Source organism: Littorina saxatilis, linkage group LG3, assembly GCF_037325665.1.
Source record: "Littorina saxatilis isolate snail1 linkage group LG3, US_GU_Lsax_2.0, whole genome shotgun sequence".
NCBI classification, from domain to species: domain Eukaryota; kingdom Metazoa; phylum Mollusca; class Gastropoda; order Littorinimorpha; family Littorinidae; genus Littorina; species Littorina saxatilis.
This window is the reverse complement of record NC_090247.1, coordinates 10,390,660-10,410,681: the sequence shown is the minus strand read 5'-3', so window position 1 is coordinate 10,410,681 and position 20,022 is coordinate 10,390,660. Positions and strand designations below refer to the sequence as shown.

Sequence of the window (20,022 nt, the reverse complement as noted above, 5' to 3'; positions counted from 1 at the left end):
TCAAGTTTCACGTGGTACATCTTGACAAAAAGCATGGCAGCGTTTTTGCCAACACTGTGTTCATAATTTGCTTCACGTCATCCAACCTGATATGAAACATTGCGAGATGAGAGTTACGTCGCCCATTGTGAAAGGATACAAGGCAAAAATATACAACGACTAATTCCACCATGATGTGTTTTGGCTTGAAGAAAATGTCTACGGTAGATATAATCCCAAATATTGATATTATTTTCATGTTTTTCTCATGTTATGGTGTGTGCCATATAAACCACACAGTTCTCGTTCGAGTTAATACAGGTTTCCACGTCTATGACTAAGTCTATCCCTTTTAAATGTCTTATCCTACCAGATCTCGACGTCGAGACAGATCTCGGAGTCGAGCATATCCATGTCCTGCGAGAAGCGGTTGACGATCCTGCCCAGAGGTGTGGTGTCGAAGAACGACATGGGGGCTCGCATGATCCGCTCCAACATCCTGCGGTGCATCAGGCGTGACGCGTGGATTTGACGAAACGCCATGATGACGGCATAGATGACGACAAACACAGCTGTAAGGGACATAACAGAAGTAGTCATCAACAAAATAATTCAGGTTCACCATTATTCGATGGATTTGTTAACGTGTTTTCCGTTGATCCAAATACCTCTCGATTCCTGTCTGCTCTGCCAAGCATTCAGCCTGCTACAATTCTTTTCTCTCGATCCCCTAGCTTATGCTCCCATTTTCACTCAATCCTAAAAAATACCCAAAAACTTCTTCACACAAAATGTCCGGTCTGGAATAAAAGCTTGTTCTTGTGTGTGACTGTTTACGCAAGTGCTAGTTAGAGTTCCTTGAAACATATGAGCTTGCGGCGATCATCCCTTTTTGAGGATGAAAGTCGCTTGCTAAGGCCAAAAAAAAAAAGTCTGTTTACGGTAACTCGACCGACCCTATTTTTTCGCGCGACCCTAGACTTTTTTTTGGCATTTGGGGGAAAAAAAAAAAAAATCCCGACCTACCGACCCTATTTTTTTGGCCTATGTTACCGTAAACAGACCTTTTTTTTTTTTGCCTAATGTCAATGCTTGTTATTATGTCAGGTGCAATGAGACTGGTTCCCATAATTCTCACCTGCTCTATTCCACATTTCATATTATGCATCTAGCGCGCTTACTTCCCTTGGTGTATCAGATCACACAATCAGTGCTTTACTCACTCTGAGCCAGACCCAGGGCAGCGTAGATCCCGAGGTAGAAGTCGTTGAGTTCCCTGCGCCTGTCGCTGTCAGGGGGTAGTGCTGTCAGGTTGCTGAGCTCCGCGTCGTCTGTCCACACGCTCAGCCACAGGTTGCCGCCCAGCGCAGCCACGTTGTAGATCGTGAACAACACCAGCATCACCAGAGAATACCTGAAGCCTAGAGCCTTGGCCAGCTCCAGGTAGACACCTTTGTCCACCTGTGATTACAAGAGAGAAATAGAGAGAGCGAGAGAGAGAGAGAGAAGAGAGAGAGAGAGAGAGAAAGAGAGAAGAGAGAGAGAGAGAGAAGAGAGAGAGAGAGAGAGAGAAAGAGAGAAGAGAGAGAGAGAGAGAGAGAGAGAAAGAGAGAGAGAGAAAATGCAACAACAACAAGATAGGGTGGAAGCAACCTGCATGCAACAGATGTAAAAAAAAACTTTAAAAAACTAAAACACTTAAATTAAAAAGACAAGAGAAGTCCAGTTGCATTTATTTAGGCAGTTAAAAACCCTTGACTGCCGGAAGAATTTTGTTTAAAAAAAATGATGAGAAATCTTAACAAACAAGGTACATATAACAATTATACCAATAGTGAGAAAATGGTCTTCAGGGGAGACAACCATCTTGCTGCACTTGAAAGGGAAAAATACAACGGTTGAGTATTGATTTAGTTTTTTAATCTTAGCAATATACATACTTTGTAGTCAAGGGGTTCACCATGAACATCATTGGGATACAGGCAGAAACCTCCCACCTTGTTATGGCACCAACATCGGTCGGGGAAACTTGTAGCCCTGTTATCATTCTATTTATCTTGTAGCCCTGTTATCATTCTATTTAATTTGTAGCCCTGTTATCATTCTATTTTGTAGCCCTGTTATCATTCCACTCATTTTGAAGCTCTGTTATCATTCTATTTAACGTGTAGCCCTGTTATCATTCTATTTAACTTGTAGCCCTGTTATCATTCTATTTAACTTGTAGCCCTGTTATCATTCTATTTAACTTGTAGCCCTGTTATCATTCTATTTAACACATGGCACGTGCAACCTACCCGGCCTGACTCCATCTCCTCCTCCGTCATGATCTTGCTGGTGTCCGCCACCTCCTTCTTCCCCTTGTCGCCCTGTGCTGACCCCTTCACCGACTCAGACAACCCGCGTGACCGCTTCCTACGTCTCACGTCGTGATGGTCACTCTCCGACTCACGGCTGTCACGTGCAAAGCAAATATGGGTCATTTCGTCAGCCTGATATTAAAAGTGCAGGCTTGATGCTTAATTTCTACACTGCAGAGTTGCTACGTAGATAGGATAGGACGCCACAACTGCGAGACAAGTGGACATCACAAAAGGGAGAATCAAGAAGAGCAAATGCCCGTACGACTCAATTTTGTTATAGGCCTAACCAGAAATGATTCATGTGCTCCTGTAAATCCATGATCGTTAATGTGTGTGTGTGGTATATAAATTATAAATTCCTTTTCATTGACCTCACTGTGATCTTGAAATTAGACCAGGATTAACCAGACTTGTGTCATTTGCGCAGTTAATCAAACCCAGAAACTGTGAGAAGTTTGACCATCTCGCTTCTATGAAAACGATACTCTATCAAAACTTTACCCTATCTTGACCTTGGTCTTTGAAAAATTGTGGATGGCCTTACACTGCTTATTACTAAGACTCTTCTTATGATTCATGTGTGTCAAAAAACTATAATCAGAAAGAAAGAAAAAAGAAAGAAAAAAAAAAAGGAAGAAAAGGTACCCAAAAAGTGAGAAAAATACCATCCCACCTTTTGAGTCGCTGCAGGATGCGACCCTTGGCTGTCTCATCTGTGCCCGATTCAGTGTCGGACTCTCTGCTGACCAGTCGCTGTAGTATGTCTCTCTTCACGATCTGGGCTGTAAACACACACGCACAATACACACAACATAATACCAGATGTTAAAAAAAAACTAAACAAAACAAAACAACGTTTCAAATATAAATTACATAAATGCAACGATCCATGTCGTTTTGAGAAAAAGGCTCAGAGTCTACTTGGTGAATAAATAGCCTAAACACAAATGTAACTAAACACATTTCGTAACCTCAGTTAGAAGACACATCTGTCCCTGGAAGCACCCGGGGGAAAAAAGTTCTCCTTCGACAAGAGGAAAGGGTTGCACAGCGGACAAAGCATTCACCAGCATTTGACAAGCACTAAGAACACCGAGGAAACAAGCAGCAGAGAAAAACATCATGACGTCTTTCACCTTCCTCATCCTCTTCCTCGTCGCTCTCCTCGTCGTGCTGAGTGAGATAGTTGGTGAGGAACTGTGCGAAGGCTCCGTCATGCGACATGAGATCCTCGTAGGACCCCATCTCTGAGATGGTGCCTTGGCTCAGCACTACGATGGTGTCAACCTTGGGCAGCCACTGTAAGCCGTGTGTTACCAGCACTCGTGTCTGTTCCCAGAGAAAAGAAACAAAGCATATATTATAACAATTGAGTACTTGATCGTACTCTAACTCAGCACTACGAAATTGTCAACCTTTAGCAATGCCACCGTGATGATCATACCCTGTTTCAGTACTACGATGTTGTCAACCTTTCGCAACCACTGTAAGTCGTGTGTCACTAGAACATGTCTTATCTGTTCCGAGAAAAAAGAAACAAAGCAAATTCCATTTAAATTGCTGTATACACCAGGGGACATGGTATTGAAGCTGTAAACTGACCTTTCCGTGCAGAATACCGCCCTGGTTGATAACTTCGTTGAAGATTTGTTTTCCCACGTGACTGTCCACCGCGGAAAGTGGGTCATCCAGAAGTATGACATCAGCATCACTGTAGACTGCACGTGCCACAGACACGCGCTGTTTCTGACCTCCGCTCAAATTGATTCCCTGTAGAAAAAAAACCACTCATCCAAACTTTTGGAAATGCTCAAATGAATTTTCGCAGACTCTTTGTCAGGAAGGAAATAGCGTTGGTACACCTCTTACAGGACACATTGACGTTTTGCGCTTTTATCGAATAAAACAAAATGTCACGTTATATATTTTCGTGAAACACGGACAAAATAATGCGTTTGTGTCAGATGCAGGTCCGATATACAGTTTAAAGCACTCGAAAGATATACACACTCGACGAATACCACGTTATCGCCAAACAAATTATTAAAGGTATTTGCATATTAGCTTTGAGTTTATTCATTAGTGAGTACATTTTGGAGTTCTTCGATTCTGCAAGATCACCCCCCCCCCTCCCCCCCTGCAATATAATCGTTATAATTTGTTTTTAAGATTGAGCCAGCCTACCTTCTCCCCTATCTCCGTCAGGTCTCCAGCCGCCAAGATGTCCAGATCCGGTCTGAGTGCGCATGCGTCGAGGACCCTGTGGTAGCGTTGGTGGTCAAAGTCCTGTCCAAACAGCACGTTGTTCCGCAGGGTGTCGTTCTGGATCCACGCCTGTTGCGGCACGTAGGCCACTGACCCCTGCACATCAATCATGCTACCATCACACAAAACCGACAAATAGGAGTGGTAATTGTGTTAATCTGCACTGTTGTTCATTTGCCTGGACCTATGCCATGTAACGCAAGAACAGGACTGGGTGGCCGAGTGGTAACGCACTTGCGCTCGGAAGCGAGAGGTTGCGAGTTCGACCCTGGGTCAGGGCGTTAGCAATTTTCTCCCCCCTTTCCCAACCTAGGTGGTGGGTTCAAGTGCTAGTCTTTCGGATGAGACGAAAAACCGAGGCCCCTTCGTTGTACACTACATTGGGGTGTGCACGTTAAAGATCCCACGATTGACAAAAGGGTCTTTCCTGGCAAAATTGTATAGGCATAGATAAAAATGTCCACCAAAATCATCATACCCGTTTGACTTGGAATAATAGGCCGTGAAAAGTAGGATATGCGCCGAAATGGCTGCGATCTGCTGGCCGATGTGAATGCGTGATGTATTGTGTAAAAAAAAATTCCATCTCACACGGCATAAATAAATCCCTGCGCCTTGAATATGTGCGCGATATAAATTGCATAAAAAAAATAAAAAAAATAAAAATCCCTGCGCTTAGAACTGTACCCACGGAATACGCGCGATATAAGCCTCATAGTTTTCGATTCCGATTGTTGTTGCCTTGAAATAATAATTCGGAAACCATTCATTTACTGAACTGATGCAGTCGTATTTCAGTGTAATCTAGTCTGCTACGTATATATTCCAAATGCTGATCTAGTTCAGTGGTACGTTATCGGAATAACACTTGTGTTTTCTGTTAGCTGCTGGGAATTGTATACTAACTCATCATTTGGTAATGTGGATAATAAGCTACGGCATAATTATGAGAAGATTCTTCGCAAGTCGAAACTGAAAAATAGACACAGCGGGTTCTATTTTTAGATAGTGGCAACTGTGGCACAGGCACATGCAATCTGTCAGAAAATAAAAACCACTTCTGCTTTAATTTAATTAAAATATAATTTAATTGAGAAGCAGGAATTTATAGTATTTTGGTATTGTGGAGAATATAAGCTACATGTCATTAATTAATTCTGAGGATGAGAGCACAGTCTCGCTTAGGCAAAGGGCGGAAGAATACGGTCTGTGGAAAAGTTAGCGCACTCCAAGAGTGCGCTAACAGTTTTAGCGCATCGCCATTAGCCAATCAACTGGTTCACATCAGTCATGTGACACCAGTACTTACTGACAATTATTATTATTATTATTATTAAGAACACGATTTTCCATTTCCAAGTGTGTACACATGTAGGCAAGAAGTTTTCCTGTCTTGTGTTTTTGTTTGTCTTGTCTTGTCAAGAAAGACACACATCATAGGTATCTTACTGTAATGAGCGTATAATGCACACATTACAAAAGTAAAAGGCAACGAAAAACGGGAAAAGCATTTCAACACGAACCGTCTGCCGTTTAGCCATCTGGCAAGTTACCTATTCTTGTCCCGGTAGTTTTCCTGTGCGAGACACCCCTACCCCCCCCCCCCCCCCCCAACCTTCCATCCTAGCTAGTCTATAAGGGTCATTCTTTGTCGCTCAGTCATTCAGTGAATGAAATAGGGAGGTTCGCTAAGATAACTTTAGGCCTATTTCGGCTGTTTCAAGTTTCTTCTCCAGATATTTAGTTAGAATCAGGAATAGGTTCTTATAACAATAATTTTCTGTCTGCTATGTCTTGTTTGATCTCAGTAAAGTTCCTTTACCCCTTCAGCTTGTGACAAGCAACCACGTTGAAGTGTCTGCAAAAAACTGTGAGGCCGATAGAAATCGTAGAGAGTGTTGTCGGCTACTCACGCTGACGCTGATGTGTCCCGTGACTGTCTCCATCTCTCCCAACATGGCGGACACCAGGGAGGACTTGCCCGTCCCCACTTGTCCCACCACGGCTACCAGGCTGCCTCGCTTGACCCGTAGCGTGATGCTGTCACATGATACAATCCAATACAATCCAGTACAATCCAATCCAATCCAATCCAATCCAATACAATACAATACAATACAATACAATACACCTGTCCCACCACGGCTACCAGGCTGCCTCGCTTGACCCGTAGCGTGATGTTGTCACACGATACAACACAGTACAATACGATACAAAACAAAACTAAACAATACAATACAATACAATACAATACAATACAATACACCTGTCCCACCATGGCTACAAGGCAGCCTCGCTTGACCCGTAGCACCATGCTGTCTCATGATACAATACAATACAATACAATACAATACACCTGTCCCTCCATGGCTACCAGGCTGCCTTGCTTGACCCGTAGCGTGATGCTGTCAATGTATTGTAATACACTATGATACGACACAAACAATACGATACGATACGAAACGATACGAAACGATACGATACGATACGATACGATACGATACGATACGATACGAAACGATACGAAACGATACGATACGATACGATACGATACGATACGGTACGATACAATACAAAACAATATACTGCGATACAATATACGATACAATACAATACAATACAATACAATACTCTTTATAGGTGTATAGAGGGAATACAAATGAAACAGCACACACACAAGACACTCACTCTCTCAGTGTCGGGGCGGTGTCTGTATCCCAGCTGAACGTGCCGTCACTGATGTCGATGGCGTTGTCTGCACAGAAATCAATGTGAATTCTCCATGATCAAAAAGGTAACGCGCATGCGGGCTCCAAATGCTGTGTTTCTACGTTCATGGACTCTTGCTTCAGACCTATGTTTTCTTCCAGCACACTGCTGCCGGAACACCTATCAACATGCCGGAAATCCGGCTTCCGGTATTATCACACTCCACTTTGGATTGACCAGATACAATTCAGTACAAGAAAATTGGTTGATTAAAATCAACATGGCCGAAGCAATGTTTTCATAAAAGAAGTGGTATTGTACGGGCACATGTTGAATTTGGGTTACATGTGTTGCAGAGTATTTGAAAATCCGTTGGCATAAAAAACATGCAAAGAAGAGTGATAGGTCCCTGTTGTGAATATAGTCAAGTGGATAAATTGATTACTTATGTTTCACACTAGTTTTGCTGTTACAGCAGTCCCTCTCATGAACGGACACCCTTGGGCCAGTGCAAACCTGTCCGTACATTGCAGGTGGCCGGTCACGGAAGAGCCACCCCCCCCCCCCATCACACACACTCAGGCACACTGACGGACTGAGTGAGTCTTTGCTACTGGTGAACGAGCTCTACTTGTCCTAAAACAATAAGGTCAAACTACTACAACTTATAACTGAAAGGAAAAAAACTGTCCTGTAAAAATGACGTTAAATCAACGGTGTCAGAAAAAGAGAGATAAAAGAAATCCTCAAATTCCTGAGGATACAGGCAGCCATAAAAGCAGCCACGAACATACACACATGCTTGTGCAGATACTTTGCAAAAATATGAATTGAAAACCTGCATATGTGGTAATTTCTTTTTTTTGTGTGTGTGGCTTTATTGAATACTTCAGGCAGTGACTTTTCCCTGTCCAGTTTTCTCTTTCGTCTCTCTTACCCCTCGCTTACCCCCCCCCCCCCCCACCCCCTTACCCTCCACTACCTTTACCCAGCCCCGACAGCACAAATTTGTTATTTGTACACATTTTCTAAAAGGAAGACTACTCCTCTTCAATTATATCCAGATATCTTCCAGCTGTCTCCACCATAAGCCAAGTGGTCGAGTCTTATACCCCCTTTCCACACAACCGTTCTAGGTTCCGTTCCCGTACCGACCAAGGAACGGTGCGGGCACGGGAGGGATCGGGACAGAACCGCAATGAACGTAACTGATCGTTAACGGAACTGCTTTAAACGGTAGGACGGTATTGACGGCTGAGTTTGGGCTGCATGTTCAAATTTTTAGCCGTTCCCCTCCCGATCAGAATGAACGGTAATGGAACCTCAACCCATCGGTAACGGAACGCTTGGATCGTTAAAGCATAGACCTATATTATAAAGGAACTTAAAACAACGGTAACGCAACGGTAGCGCTTTCACACACTGAGTTGTCATACCCGCATTCCACACATCCGTTCTAGGTCCCGTTCCCTTACCGACCAAGGACGGCTGCCACTATGGTCAGACGCTGCTGAAAGATGCCAAAAAATGGCCGTTTGCGCAGCGTTCCATTGTTGTGGCAGCATTGCTTGGTTGGTAGGGGAACGGGACAAAGAACGGTTGTGTGGAATGGGGGTATAACTTTTGACACCGACAAACTGAAGAATGAACAGATCTATGAGGTAACCGTCTCAATGGTCCAGGCTCAGGAAACAAAGAGTATATGGCCTGGGGCGATTGTAGCTTCCCTTCTTCGTGTCCGACAGACAAGGACAGTAAATAGAAGAGCTGGTGCAATTTCATGTTGGCATCTTCTCCACTCAGAAAGCTATAACCCAAAGACTGAAGACCAAAATGCTTTACCCCACTTCTGACCCGAATCGCGAACACGAGTCATCATCCTCCTGCTAGGTACACGTGCACTGTAGTTAACCTCTGCTTTGACCTGTGTGCCAGGAGTCGGATAAGGGAGAGAGAGAGAGAGAGAGAGAGAGAGAGAGAGAGAGAGAGAGAGAGAGAGAGAGAGCGCGCGAGAGAGAGGGAGACACACACACACACACACATAGACAGAGACAGACATAGAAAGACAGAAACGGAGAGACTCAGAGGGAGACACAGACAAAGACATACATACAGAGAGAGAACGAACGAACGAACGAACGAACTTTATTACTCAAGGATGGAGATTTTAGGCTCACGCCTAGTCTTACAATCTGTCCCTGCTAAACTAAGACATAAAAATAAAGACAATAAAAGGACAATTGTCAGAGAGAGAGAGAGAGAGAGAGAGAGAGAGAGAGAGAGAGAGAGAGAGAGAGAGAGAGAGAGAGAGAGAAAGAAAGAGAAAGAAAGAGAGAGAGAGAGTTTGTTTGTTTGTTTGTTTGCTTAACGCCCAGCCGACCACGAAGGGCCATATCAGGGCGGTGCTGCTTTGACATATAACGTGCGCCACACACAAGACAGAAGTCGCAGCACAGGCTTCATGTCTCACCCAGTCACATTATTCTGACACCGGACCAACCAGTCCTAGCACTAACCCCATAATGCCAGACGCCAGGCGGAGCAGCCACTAGATTGCCAATTTTAAAGTCTTAGGTATGACCCGGCCGGGGTTCCAACCCACGACCTCCCGATCACGGGGCGGACGCCTTACCACTAGGCCAACCGTGGAGAGAGAGAGAGAGAGAGAGAGAGAGAGAGAGAGAGAGAGAGAGAGAGAGAGAGAGAGAAAGAGAGAGAGAGAGAGAGAGAGAGAGAGAGAGAGAGAGAGAGAGAGAGAGAGAGAGAGAGAGAGAGAGAGAGAGAGAGAGAAAAAACTGTAATTGATCTCGTGAGAACGGTAACAAAACGAGACATGTCACCTCTCCGAATGCATTCCAATAGATGACCGCTCCTGCGGCCATCAATAACACCGCCATTCTCCGAGTCGTCAAAACAGTGTCTCTGTGTACATCTTATCCGTTTAAGTAACAGTTAGTAAAGATATCACACACATTGATAAAAAGCGTTAGAACTCACTTGGTGTTTCACTCTTCTTGACATTAAAGCTTGTTTTGTGCTTGGCTGTGTATCTGGTGTTAGTTAATTCACCTTGTGGGAGGTACAAGTATTTTGCTACATGAAGGGGTGTTTTAGCGGGAGATTCAAGTATTTCGCTACATGAAGTGGTATTTTACTAGGAGTAGAAAGTATTTCACAACCTGAAGCGGTGTTCTAGTGGGAGGTACACGTATTTCACAACCTGAAGCGGTGTTCTAGTGGGAGGTACAAGTATTTCACTACCTGAAGCAGTGTTCTAGTGGGAGGTACAAGTATTTCACTACCTGAAGCGGTGTTCTAGTGGGAGGTACAAGTATTTCACTACCTGAAGCAGTGTTCTAGTGGGAGGTACAAGTATTTCACTACCTGAAGCGGTGTTCTAGTGGGAGGTACAAGTATTTCACTACCTGAAGCGGTGTTGGGAGGTACAAGTATTTCACTACCTGAAGTTGAGTCCCTGGTGACGTTTGAGGTATCAAGGTCCGGAGTGTTGAGGTATCTGTTGATACGCCCCAGCGACACCACGCTCTGAAAGAAAACTCTGTATGTCAGCTTGAAGCATGTACATTGTGTCAGCTTAGTGCCAAGTTCATCTATCTATCTATATATATATACGACTTGTGTCTGTGTGTGTGTCTGTGTGTGTGTTCGCGATGCACGGCCAAAGTTCTCGATGGATCTGCTTCAAATTTGGTGGGCATATTCAGGTAGACCCCGGACACAACCTGGTCGATGAGAATTTTCAACACGTGCTCTCAGCGCGCAGCGCTGAACCGATTTTGGTTTTTCTGTTCATCTTCCCAGATCCATTCCCAGTAACTCTTCCTTATCTTCTCCGGTGTTTTGTGTTTATCTTCCTTCCTTCGTGTGGCGTCAATCCATATTCCCCGGCGTTACTATTTTTAGAAGGTCACTGTCCACAACGCTTTCATCCCGGCGAAGCCGGATATTCCCGTTACTATTTTTAGAAGGTCACTGTCCACAACGCTTTCATCCCGGCGAAGCCGGGTATTCCTCTACTTCGCCGGGTACCCGGCCAAGCCGGGTATTCGGCTCTACTTCTTACCCGGCGAATCGGGTAATCATCTAGTTAGAAATACTGTTCGAGCTGAATCCCCCCCCCCCCCCTCAAAATAAAATAAAATAAAACTTAACCAACACAATGGAAAGCATTACCAGATAAAAAATAAAAATTAAAAAAAACACGACGGCGCGACTCACTGACCAGACAGGACGAGCGGCAGGCAAGAGAAGATTAAGCTAGGTACGAAAAAATATAGGTCAAGGTCAAGTATAATGAAACTGGACAATTCTTACAACCTGTGAGTTCAGTTAGCCGAGACTGCCTGAGAAGAAAAGAGAAAGAAAATAGTCTGGCACAAACGAGACAAGGCAAGTAACCGCCAAAGAAATCTGCGTGCGTGCGTGAGTGTGTGGTGTGTGTGTGTGTGTGCATGTGTGAACGAGCACATGCGTATGTATACCAAACATGACAAAACAGCGCGAGATGAAACAAAACAAGACAAAACTAGACAATACAAACCAAAAGAGCATTCAACAAGACAGAAAAAGATAAGGGAACAAAAGACAAGACAAGACATGAGTAAAGCACCCCAGAAAGGACGAGACAGAGGATACATCCTCAGACCCTGACGCTCTCTCTGATCATGAAAAGCAGAGCATTGACGGCCAGCCTGATGATGTTGAAGTAAGACAGGGGTACGCGACACGGCACGACACGACACGACACAACACGACAAGACAAGACAAGACAAGACAAGACAAGACAAGACAAGACAAGACCACAGACCTTGACGCCCTCTCTGATCATGATAGGCAAGACATTGACGGCCAGCCTGATGATGTTGAAGTAAGACAGGGGAACTAAGACAAGACAAGACAAGACAAGATAAGACAAGACAAGACCACAGACCTTGACGCCCTCTCTGATCATGATAGGCAGGACATTGACGGCCAGCCTGATGATGTTGAAGTAAGACAGGGCCACGAAAGACGTGGAGGCCGTCAGGTTGTGAGACTCGTCCACAAACACGTACGTCATGAACGTCAGCAGCGTCATCTGTAAGTCACAAAGGCATTTATGGTTGTTGTTTTTTGGAGGGAAAGGGGGGATGGTCGTGGGGCGGAATAGGAGATAATTTCTGGACGTTTGAAGACGACGTAAACGAAACATACACATGCACATGAGCGTGACCGAACAGACATAAACAAACAAACCGACAAACATGCAAACAGACAGGATGTAGACAAACAGACAGACAGACAGAGAGAAAGACATGCAGACAGACAGACAAACAGACAGACAGACAGACACACACATATATACACACACACACACACACACACAATAACACACAATAGCACTAATACTAACACACAGTAAGTTCTGCAACAAATGTTGTCACAGCCACATTCTTCACCCAACAATTCTTACCACTGGCATCAGAGTGTATAAAAAATCCTTTTTGAAAAATAAAAACCAGCATCTGTGTACAATGCAGATGTGAGTGTGAGTGTGTGATGAGTGCTGACCCAGTACATGGCGGCGGTCCAGGCGAAGGTGATGAAGGATCCCACGAGGGACGACTTGAGCAGCACACCCAGCTCCTCGTTGCGGATCTTGCCAACCTTGTCCTCGAACGACGGCTCCCATGCGTACAGTTTCAGGATCTGAAATAAATCATTATGATGATTATGGTTGTCGTCGTCGTCGTCTTAGTCTTCGTTGTAGTCGTCTTCGTTGTAGTCGTCGTCATCATCATCGTCGTCATCATTATCATCAGCAGCAGCACAGTCGTCGTCGTTGTTATCACCATCATCGTCGTCGTTGTTGTTATTATCATCTTCAGCGGCATTACAACGCCATTATCATCACCATGAGTTTACTCACCACCTAAATCATACAGGCATTAACAGTACCACACATCTGTCTGTGCTACTTGTTATCCACTTTTCCAATCAAACATGTTCATTTACATTGAATATGATCTTAATGATCGACAGACAGACAGACGACAGAATATTTTATGTATGTTTTCGTGAGGCTTTTAGAACTGTACCAGGATTTGTGCCATATAAATGCCCTAGTTATTATTATTGTGATAGGGTGGAGTGGAAGGGGGAAAATAGGCCAGGAAGCATAAATGAGACGCCAAGACAGAGGTTGCGATAACGTGACTTTTAATTAACGTACACCAGAAAGCAGACACCAGAAAGCAGTGTAGTTCCTTCCTCAATATACAGCCGCACACAACTCGTCGGAACTTGAATTACGATCCCGGTCGAAAGTCACTTTGCTGATATAAACCCAGCTCTAAAACGTTTGTTCAACTGAACACACACACAAAGTCTCTCTAAACAATCCTGGAACCACTCCTTCGCCAAAATACAGTTATAATGGCCCAAACTACACTACTTGCATTGATTATTACAGAAACACAAACATCGTTCAACTACACCTAAAACATCACAATCCAAGATACGCACACTGACACGTCTTCACACTGCGAAATCACACCGGGTACTCTTCTAGCCGACGCTATTATTCTGACTCACCCGCGCACCCGTTCAAACAATCAACCAAGAAGAAACCAGCCTCCCGACACACCTACAATTAGCTACAACACACAATAATCCTAGCGGGAGACACAACTTGGGTCAGGGGAAGATAATAGACAGGGAGTAAAAGAGAGGACAACAGTACCTGAAATCGCCACACGCCTACATTATCATTAATGGTAATGGAACATCTATATAGCACTTCCCGGCAGCTCGAAGCGCTTTACAAGTTCAATTCAAATCAGGGGCGGATCAGTTCATTTTATGGGGGGGGGGGGGGGGGTTTCCAAAAGTATATTGTGAAGATATGGGTGTGAAGGCGCGAAGCGCCGAGCCGACGGCGCAAAGCGCCTAGCTTGCTAGGGGGGTCCGGGGGCATGCCCCCCCAGAAAATTTTGGAAAAAAAGATGCAAAATGGTGCAATCTGGTGCATTCTGAGGATGATCATTACCCGTTTTAGGCAGCAGATTTTGTCACTGATTAAAACCCCCCCAAAAAACTTTTTTTTTTTTGGCTGGGGGGGGGGGGGGGGGGTCCAGAAACCCCAGAAACCCCTCCCTCGTCCGCCCCTGCAAATGAATGTTTCCTTTTTGCGTATATGCGTACTGAATGTATGCACGCGGCCACGACGTTGAATCTTAAATGTCGCATCAAATGCTGCATCTGCCTGACTAAGCTACAACTGAACGTGAAACAGTCGACCTCTATTGACAAAAAGTACAACATGGTTGACCTCTGACCTTGATCCCGTTTAGTATCTCGTTGATGACCTTGACCCTCTTGTCCCGGATCTTCATGATGGTTTTCTGGTAGATGCGCATCTTGTTCATCAGGTACGTGTTGGCGGCGAACAGCAGCGCCATGAAACCCAGGCCTACAAGCAGACAATTGTTGTACAGAAGAAATAAACCACAATAGCTGAAGACAAGAATCTCTGCATACCAAAAAATGCAGAGTTAAATAAAATAAAAAAACCCGGTGAAAGTCTATACGATTATTCTATACAGGAAAACAATGCATCCGTCAGACGAAAAATCTAATAAAACATGTTATGCAGAATCAGTTCTTCATTTACACCTAAGGAACATCTGCTGATGTGCCAAGGGAACAAAAAAGCGAACATGTAAATGTGATCAATCATTCTTCAGCAACACATGTATTGAAGAACAGTTGTGGACATGAAGCATGTACTTGCAACGATTGAGAAGAACAGAGTCACGTATGGCTCGTGCGGTAATATACACCACTCATCAGCCAACATAGACACAGTGGTGTAGAGGAAACAGAGAGACACGGTGATTCAGACCAGTGACATCCACAACCAGAAGGAGTAGGTAGCTTTGAAAATTATTGCCCTCACATACGCTAACGTATTAGGCCGAATAGCTCAGTTGGTAGAGCACAAGACTTGTGATCCAAAGGTCGCAGGTTCAAATCTCGGCAGGGACGGACACGGATTAACTTTATGTGCAGACTCAGAGACGGTATCCATGCCCCATCCCCGTGTCACCACAGTGGCACATAAAAGACCTCGGTCATTCTGCCATAAGTGCAGGTGGCTGATTACACCTAAACACGCAGACACCTGGGTAGCGCGACTCCGTTGCTGCTAGCTTTTCACTGGGAGGAAGCGACCAGAATTACCCAGCATTCGGATAATAGTATATAAAATGGAGAAAAAAATCACTACGGACAATCTTCTCTCTCTCTCTCTCTCTCTCTCTCTCTCTCTCTCTCTCTCTCTCTCTCTTCTCTCTCTCTCTCTCTCTCTCTCTCTCTCTCTCTCTCTCTCTCTCTCTCTCTCTCTCTCTCTCTCTCTCTCTCTCTCTCTCTCGTACAACTCACCGGCGAACATAGACACGCCGACAGTGGTGTAGAGAAGATAGAGGGCGACGATGATCCAGATGGGAGACATCCACAGCCAGAAGGAATAGGTGGCGTACATCTCCAGGTTACGCGCGTCCACAGACATCAGGTTGACGATCTCACCCACTGTGGACTCGCGGCGTGCCTCGCTGTTCATCGTCAGAGCCTGGAAAAGTACAGTATAATGGAACCCCCCGTTTTAGACCTCGACAAATTCTGAGAAAATCAGGTCCTAGAAAGGAGGGGGTCTTAAAAATTAGGGATACATTTACAGAGGTTCTGAACAGAAAGTCTGAGATAACAAGGTCTTAAAAGGGGGGTTCCACTGTATCCACATTATAATGGCGCTTTGGGCGTCTTCTGTTGTTTGATTCTCATGGAAGCTAGCAGATTTGCAACACAAGACTGGTCAAAAGGGTATATACATAATCTAATAGTGGAACTGACCTGACGAATACAGCTGTTTAACCTATCTAAAACGTTTAGCAATTACTCAGAATAGTTAGTGAGGGTGTCACCTCACCGTTCGACGCCATGACCTTTTTCTTTGTAGCAGAAGACACAGATTTGAACGACCACGCCGAAAGTAGCTCATTTGGTAGATCTTCAGATCACAGGTTCGAATCCAGACGGGGACGGACACGTATTAACTCTTTGTGATGACTCAAAGACGGTATATCCATACCCCATACCCTGTCATCGGTTGCTTTGCCAGAATTGTGTGTGGCTGTATCGCGACTTGATGATGCTACTGTTCCGCTTGCAGAAAGCGACCCGAATTTCTCAGTAAACGAACTATTACGTGTGGGCCCAGTGCTCAGCCATGATGAGTTTGGCCCATTGTGGTGGTCAGGTGTTCAGCCATGATGAGTTTGGCCCATTGTGGTGGTCAGGTGTTCAGCCATGATGAGTTTGGCCCATTGTGGTGGTCAGGTGTTCAGCCATGATGAGTTTGGCCCATTGTGGTGGTCAGGTGTTCAGCCATGATGAGTTTGGCCCATTGTGATGGTCAGGTGTTCAGCCATGATGAGTTTGGCCCATTGTGGTGGTCAGGTGCTCAGCCATGATGAGTTTGGCCCATTATGGTGGTCAGGTGTTCATCCATGATGAGTTTGGCCCATTGTGGTGGTCAGGTGTTCAGCCATGATGAGTTTGGCCCATTGTGGTGGTCAGGTGTTCAGCCATGATGAGTTTGGCCCATTGTGGTGGTCAGGTGCTCAGCCATGATGAGTTTGGCCCATTGTGGTGGTCAGGTGTTCAGCCATGATGAGTTTGGCCCATTGTGGTGGTCAGGTGTTCAGCCATGATGAGTTTGGCCCATCAGTTGTGGTGGTCAGGTGTTCAGCCATGATGAGTTTGGCCCATTGTGGTGGTCAGGTGTTCAGCCATGATGAGTTTGGCCCATCAGTTGTGGTGGTCAGGTGTTCAGCCATGATGAGTTTGGCCCATTGTGGTGGTCAGGTGTTCAGCCATGATGAGTTTGGCCCATCAGTTGTGGTGGTCAGGTGTTCAGCCATGATGAGTTTGGCCCATTGTGGTGGTCAGGTGTTCAGCCATGATGAGTTTGGCCCATTGTGGTGGTCAGGTGTTCAGCCATGATGAGTTTGGCCCATTGTGGTGGTCAGGTGTTCGTAGAATACAGTGCACCTAAAGGCATTTAGACTTATTTTGTAGTAAGGGTTGTAAGTGTACAATGCAGAAATGTATCCTTCTTCTCCTTGTACATTCGACGGGTCAGTGGAAATCTAAACCGTCTGATCTTCAAAATTCCGTCGGCAACACGAAAATGAGACTTCGTGCCTCCAAAGTTAGTTCCCATAATGTAGGCCTACTTTCTAAAGCAGATAAGGAAAACAGATGCTGGAAATTAGGTATCCAGACGCTGAAATACTGTATGATTCACAATGCAAGCAATATAACGCAGGTTTAACTAACTACTTAACTGCTTCCTATTCGTCATATTACTTTTGCACTATGATTTAGACACACCTTTCTGTAGACAGCCGACGTGATGGACGCTGACAGTCTCAGGCCAAAGTTGGTAGTATAGAAGGATGCGACATACTGTGAGAGAGATTGCAGGCTGCTCAAAGTGAACATGGCCACTGCGTACACATAGCCCTTCCATGTGGCCTCTGTTCCCTCTGTGAACTGAATCATTGCCCTGAAATAACAACACAACCCTTGTAACATGGCCACAGCGTACATATAGCCCTTCCGTGGGGTCTCTGTCCCCCAGTCTGTGAACTGAATCATTGCCCTGAAATAACAACACAACCCTTGTAACATGGCCACAGCGTACATATAGCCCTTCCGTGGGGTCTCTGTCCCCCAGGCTGTGAACTGAATCATAGCTCTGAAATAACAACACAACCCTTGGACGCTGACAGTCTCAGGCCAAAGTTGGTAGTATAGAAGGATGCGACATACTGTGAGAGAGATTGCAGACTGCTCAAAGTGAACATGGCCACAGCGTACACATAGCCGGTCAATGTGGCCTCTGTGCCCTCTGTGAACTGAATCATTGCCCTGAAATAGCAACACAACCCTTGTAACATGGCCACAGCGTACAAATAGCTCTTCCATGTAGTCTTTGTTCTCTCTATGAACTGTGTATCATGGCTCTGCAATAACAACACAACCCTTGTAACATGGCCACATCGTACACATAGCCCTTCCATGTGGCCTCTGTCCCTTCTTTAAAGTGTATCATGGCTCTGAAATAGCATCACAATCCTTGCAACATTACCAGAGCGTACAAATAGCCCTTACATGTACTCTTTGTTCCCTCTTTGAACTGAATCATAGCTCTGAAATAACAACACAACCCTTGTAACATGGCTACAGCGTACATATAGTCCTTCCATGGGGTCTCTGTCCCCTCTGTGAACTGAATTATGGCTCTGAAATAACAACACCACCCCCCCCACACACACACACACACACACACACACAACCGTACTTCATGACGAGCGGGTTGACGAGCACTGCCACGGTTTGCACAAGCATGAGGCTCTGACAGGACAGGATCTGCCACCAGAACGTCTTGATGATAACACGGAATATCGACACCCCGCCTCTCTCCGCTTTCTCATTCGTGCCGGTCGTTGTGTCGCCGCTGGTGGGAGTTGTGTCGTTGGTGTAGTGTGATGTGGAGGGTGCGGCGTAGGTTTCATTGCTCTCTGCTTGCAGTAGCGGCGTTTTCTCGTCAGTGTGAGAGGTCTTCTTCTTGCGGCGTGACATTGACGGTGGCTTGTGCTGGAAGTAGAAGCTGCTTTCCCTGCAAGCATGCAGTGAGGCAGGCTCAGCATGAACATCGACAGCATAGCAAGATAACATATCTTCCCGTTTATTTCATTTTGGTGAAGGGGTTAGGTTAAGTTTGCTGTCAAGAGACGTGTGTATAAAAGTGCAGTGCTTTGAGCTTTTAAGTCTCACGAAAGGGCAACTTGTCAAGAGAACTTCAAGAGATTATACTTAGGACTCTAAAGAACATTGCCGAACGGACAGGTGAACAAACGGGCCCATGCGCAGAACGCAGAACGAGATATGGTTGACGTTTAAACAAAACAAAAAAGCGTATTATCTTTGAGGAATTTCCTCAAGAGCAATTGGGCTGTTAATTCTGGGGAAAGCGTACAGCGACGGGCCGCGTTTACCAGTCAGACGCACCATGGCAGCCAGAAAGTATCAGACAAATAAGAACTCAGAGTTTGATATGAAAAGACATGAGGGGACGAACGGACAGGAAGACACTGAAGAAGAAAACAAAAAAAATGAACTCATTCTTCATCCACTCCTCAAATCGACCACAACAGTTGACATCATACATTTTGAACGCTTAAATCACTATGGCACAGACTTTCAGACAGAATGAAAGACACACGGTATCGATTAAAATACCAACAACCAAGACGTCTCTTGTTGACCGTCTCTTTCGAAGTGAAATCTCTCACGCCAATACCAAACAAAGCTCAAAAAGACGAAATAGCGTGAATAATGGCACTTCTGCATGTCTCAAAAGAAGTCACAAAGAATTCCGAGAACGAAGTTTGTCTCGGTGAGATCAACATATCAGCAGTAGAAAATGAATCGTAAGGTCACCACCAGGCTGTGCATGTATCGGTATCGTATATCATTAACGACTCACAGATGTTGACGCCGTCGCTGTTTCTTCCGAACTCTGTCCTCCTCCTCCTTGATGTGAGCCTGGAAGACGGGCACGGTGGTGGCCGTTGTGTCA

The 20,022-nt window shown here is 45.1% G+C and overlaps 1 protein-coding gene across 1 annotated transcript in view; it reads right to left on the bottom strand.

The window, feature by feature from the left end:
* The window catches only part of LOC138960825 (multidrug resistance-associated protein 1-like), a 28,955-nt gene extending 13,019 nt beyond the window's left edge, over positions 1–15,936 (bottom strand). The window contains exons 1-14 of the mRNA XM_070332470.1: positions 15,759–15,936; positions 14,654–14,787; positions 12,888–13,025; positions 12,268–12,414; positions 10,778–10,862; positions 7,296–7,362; positions 6,521–6,647; positions 4,527–4,703; positions 3,945–4,112; positions 3,479–3,671; positions 2,956–3,124; positions 2,277–2,433; positions 1,203–1,440; positions 350–551 (exon numbers count right to left, since the gene is read on the bottom strand). Coding sequence (XP_070188571.1) covers positions 350–551; positions 1,203–1,440; positions 2,277–2,433; positions 2,956–3,124; positions 3,479–3,671; positions 3,945–4,112; positions 4,527–4,703; positions 6,521–6,647; positions 7,296–7,362; positions 10,778–10,862; positions 12,268–12,414; positions 12,888–13,025; positions 14,654–14,787; positions 15,759–15,936 — 2,180 coding nt within the window. The remainder of the gene's footprint in view (positions 1–349; positions 552–1,202; positions 1,441–2,276; positions 2,434–2,955; positions 3,125–3,478; positions 3,672–3,944; positions 4,113–4,526; positions 4,704–6,520; positions 6,648–7,295; positions 7,363–10,777; positions 10,863–12,267; positions 12,415–12,887; positions 13,026–14,653; positions 14,788–15,758) is intronic.
* Positions 15,937–20,022: the final 4,086 nt, after the last annotated feature.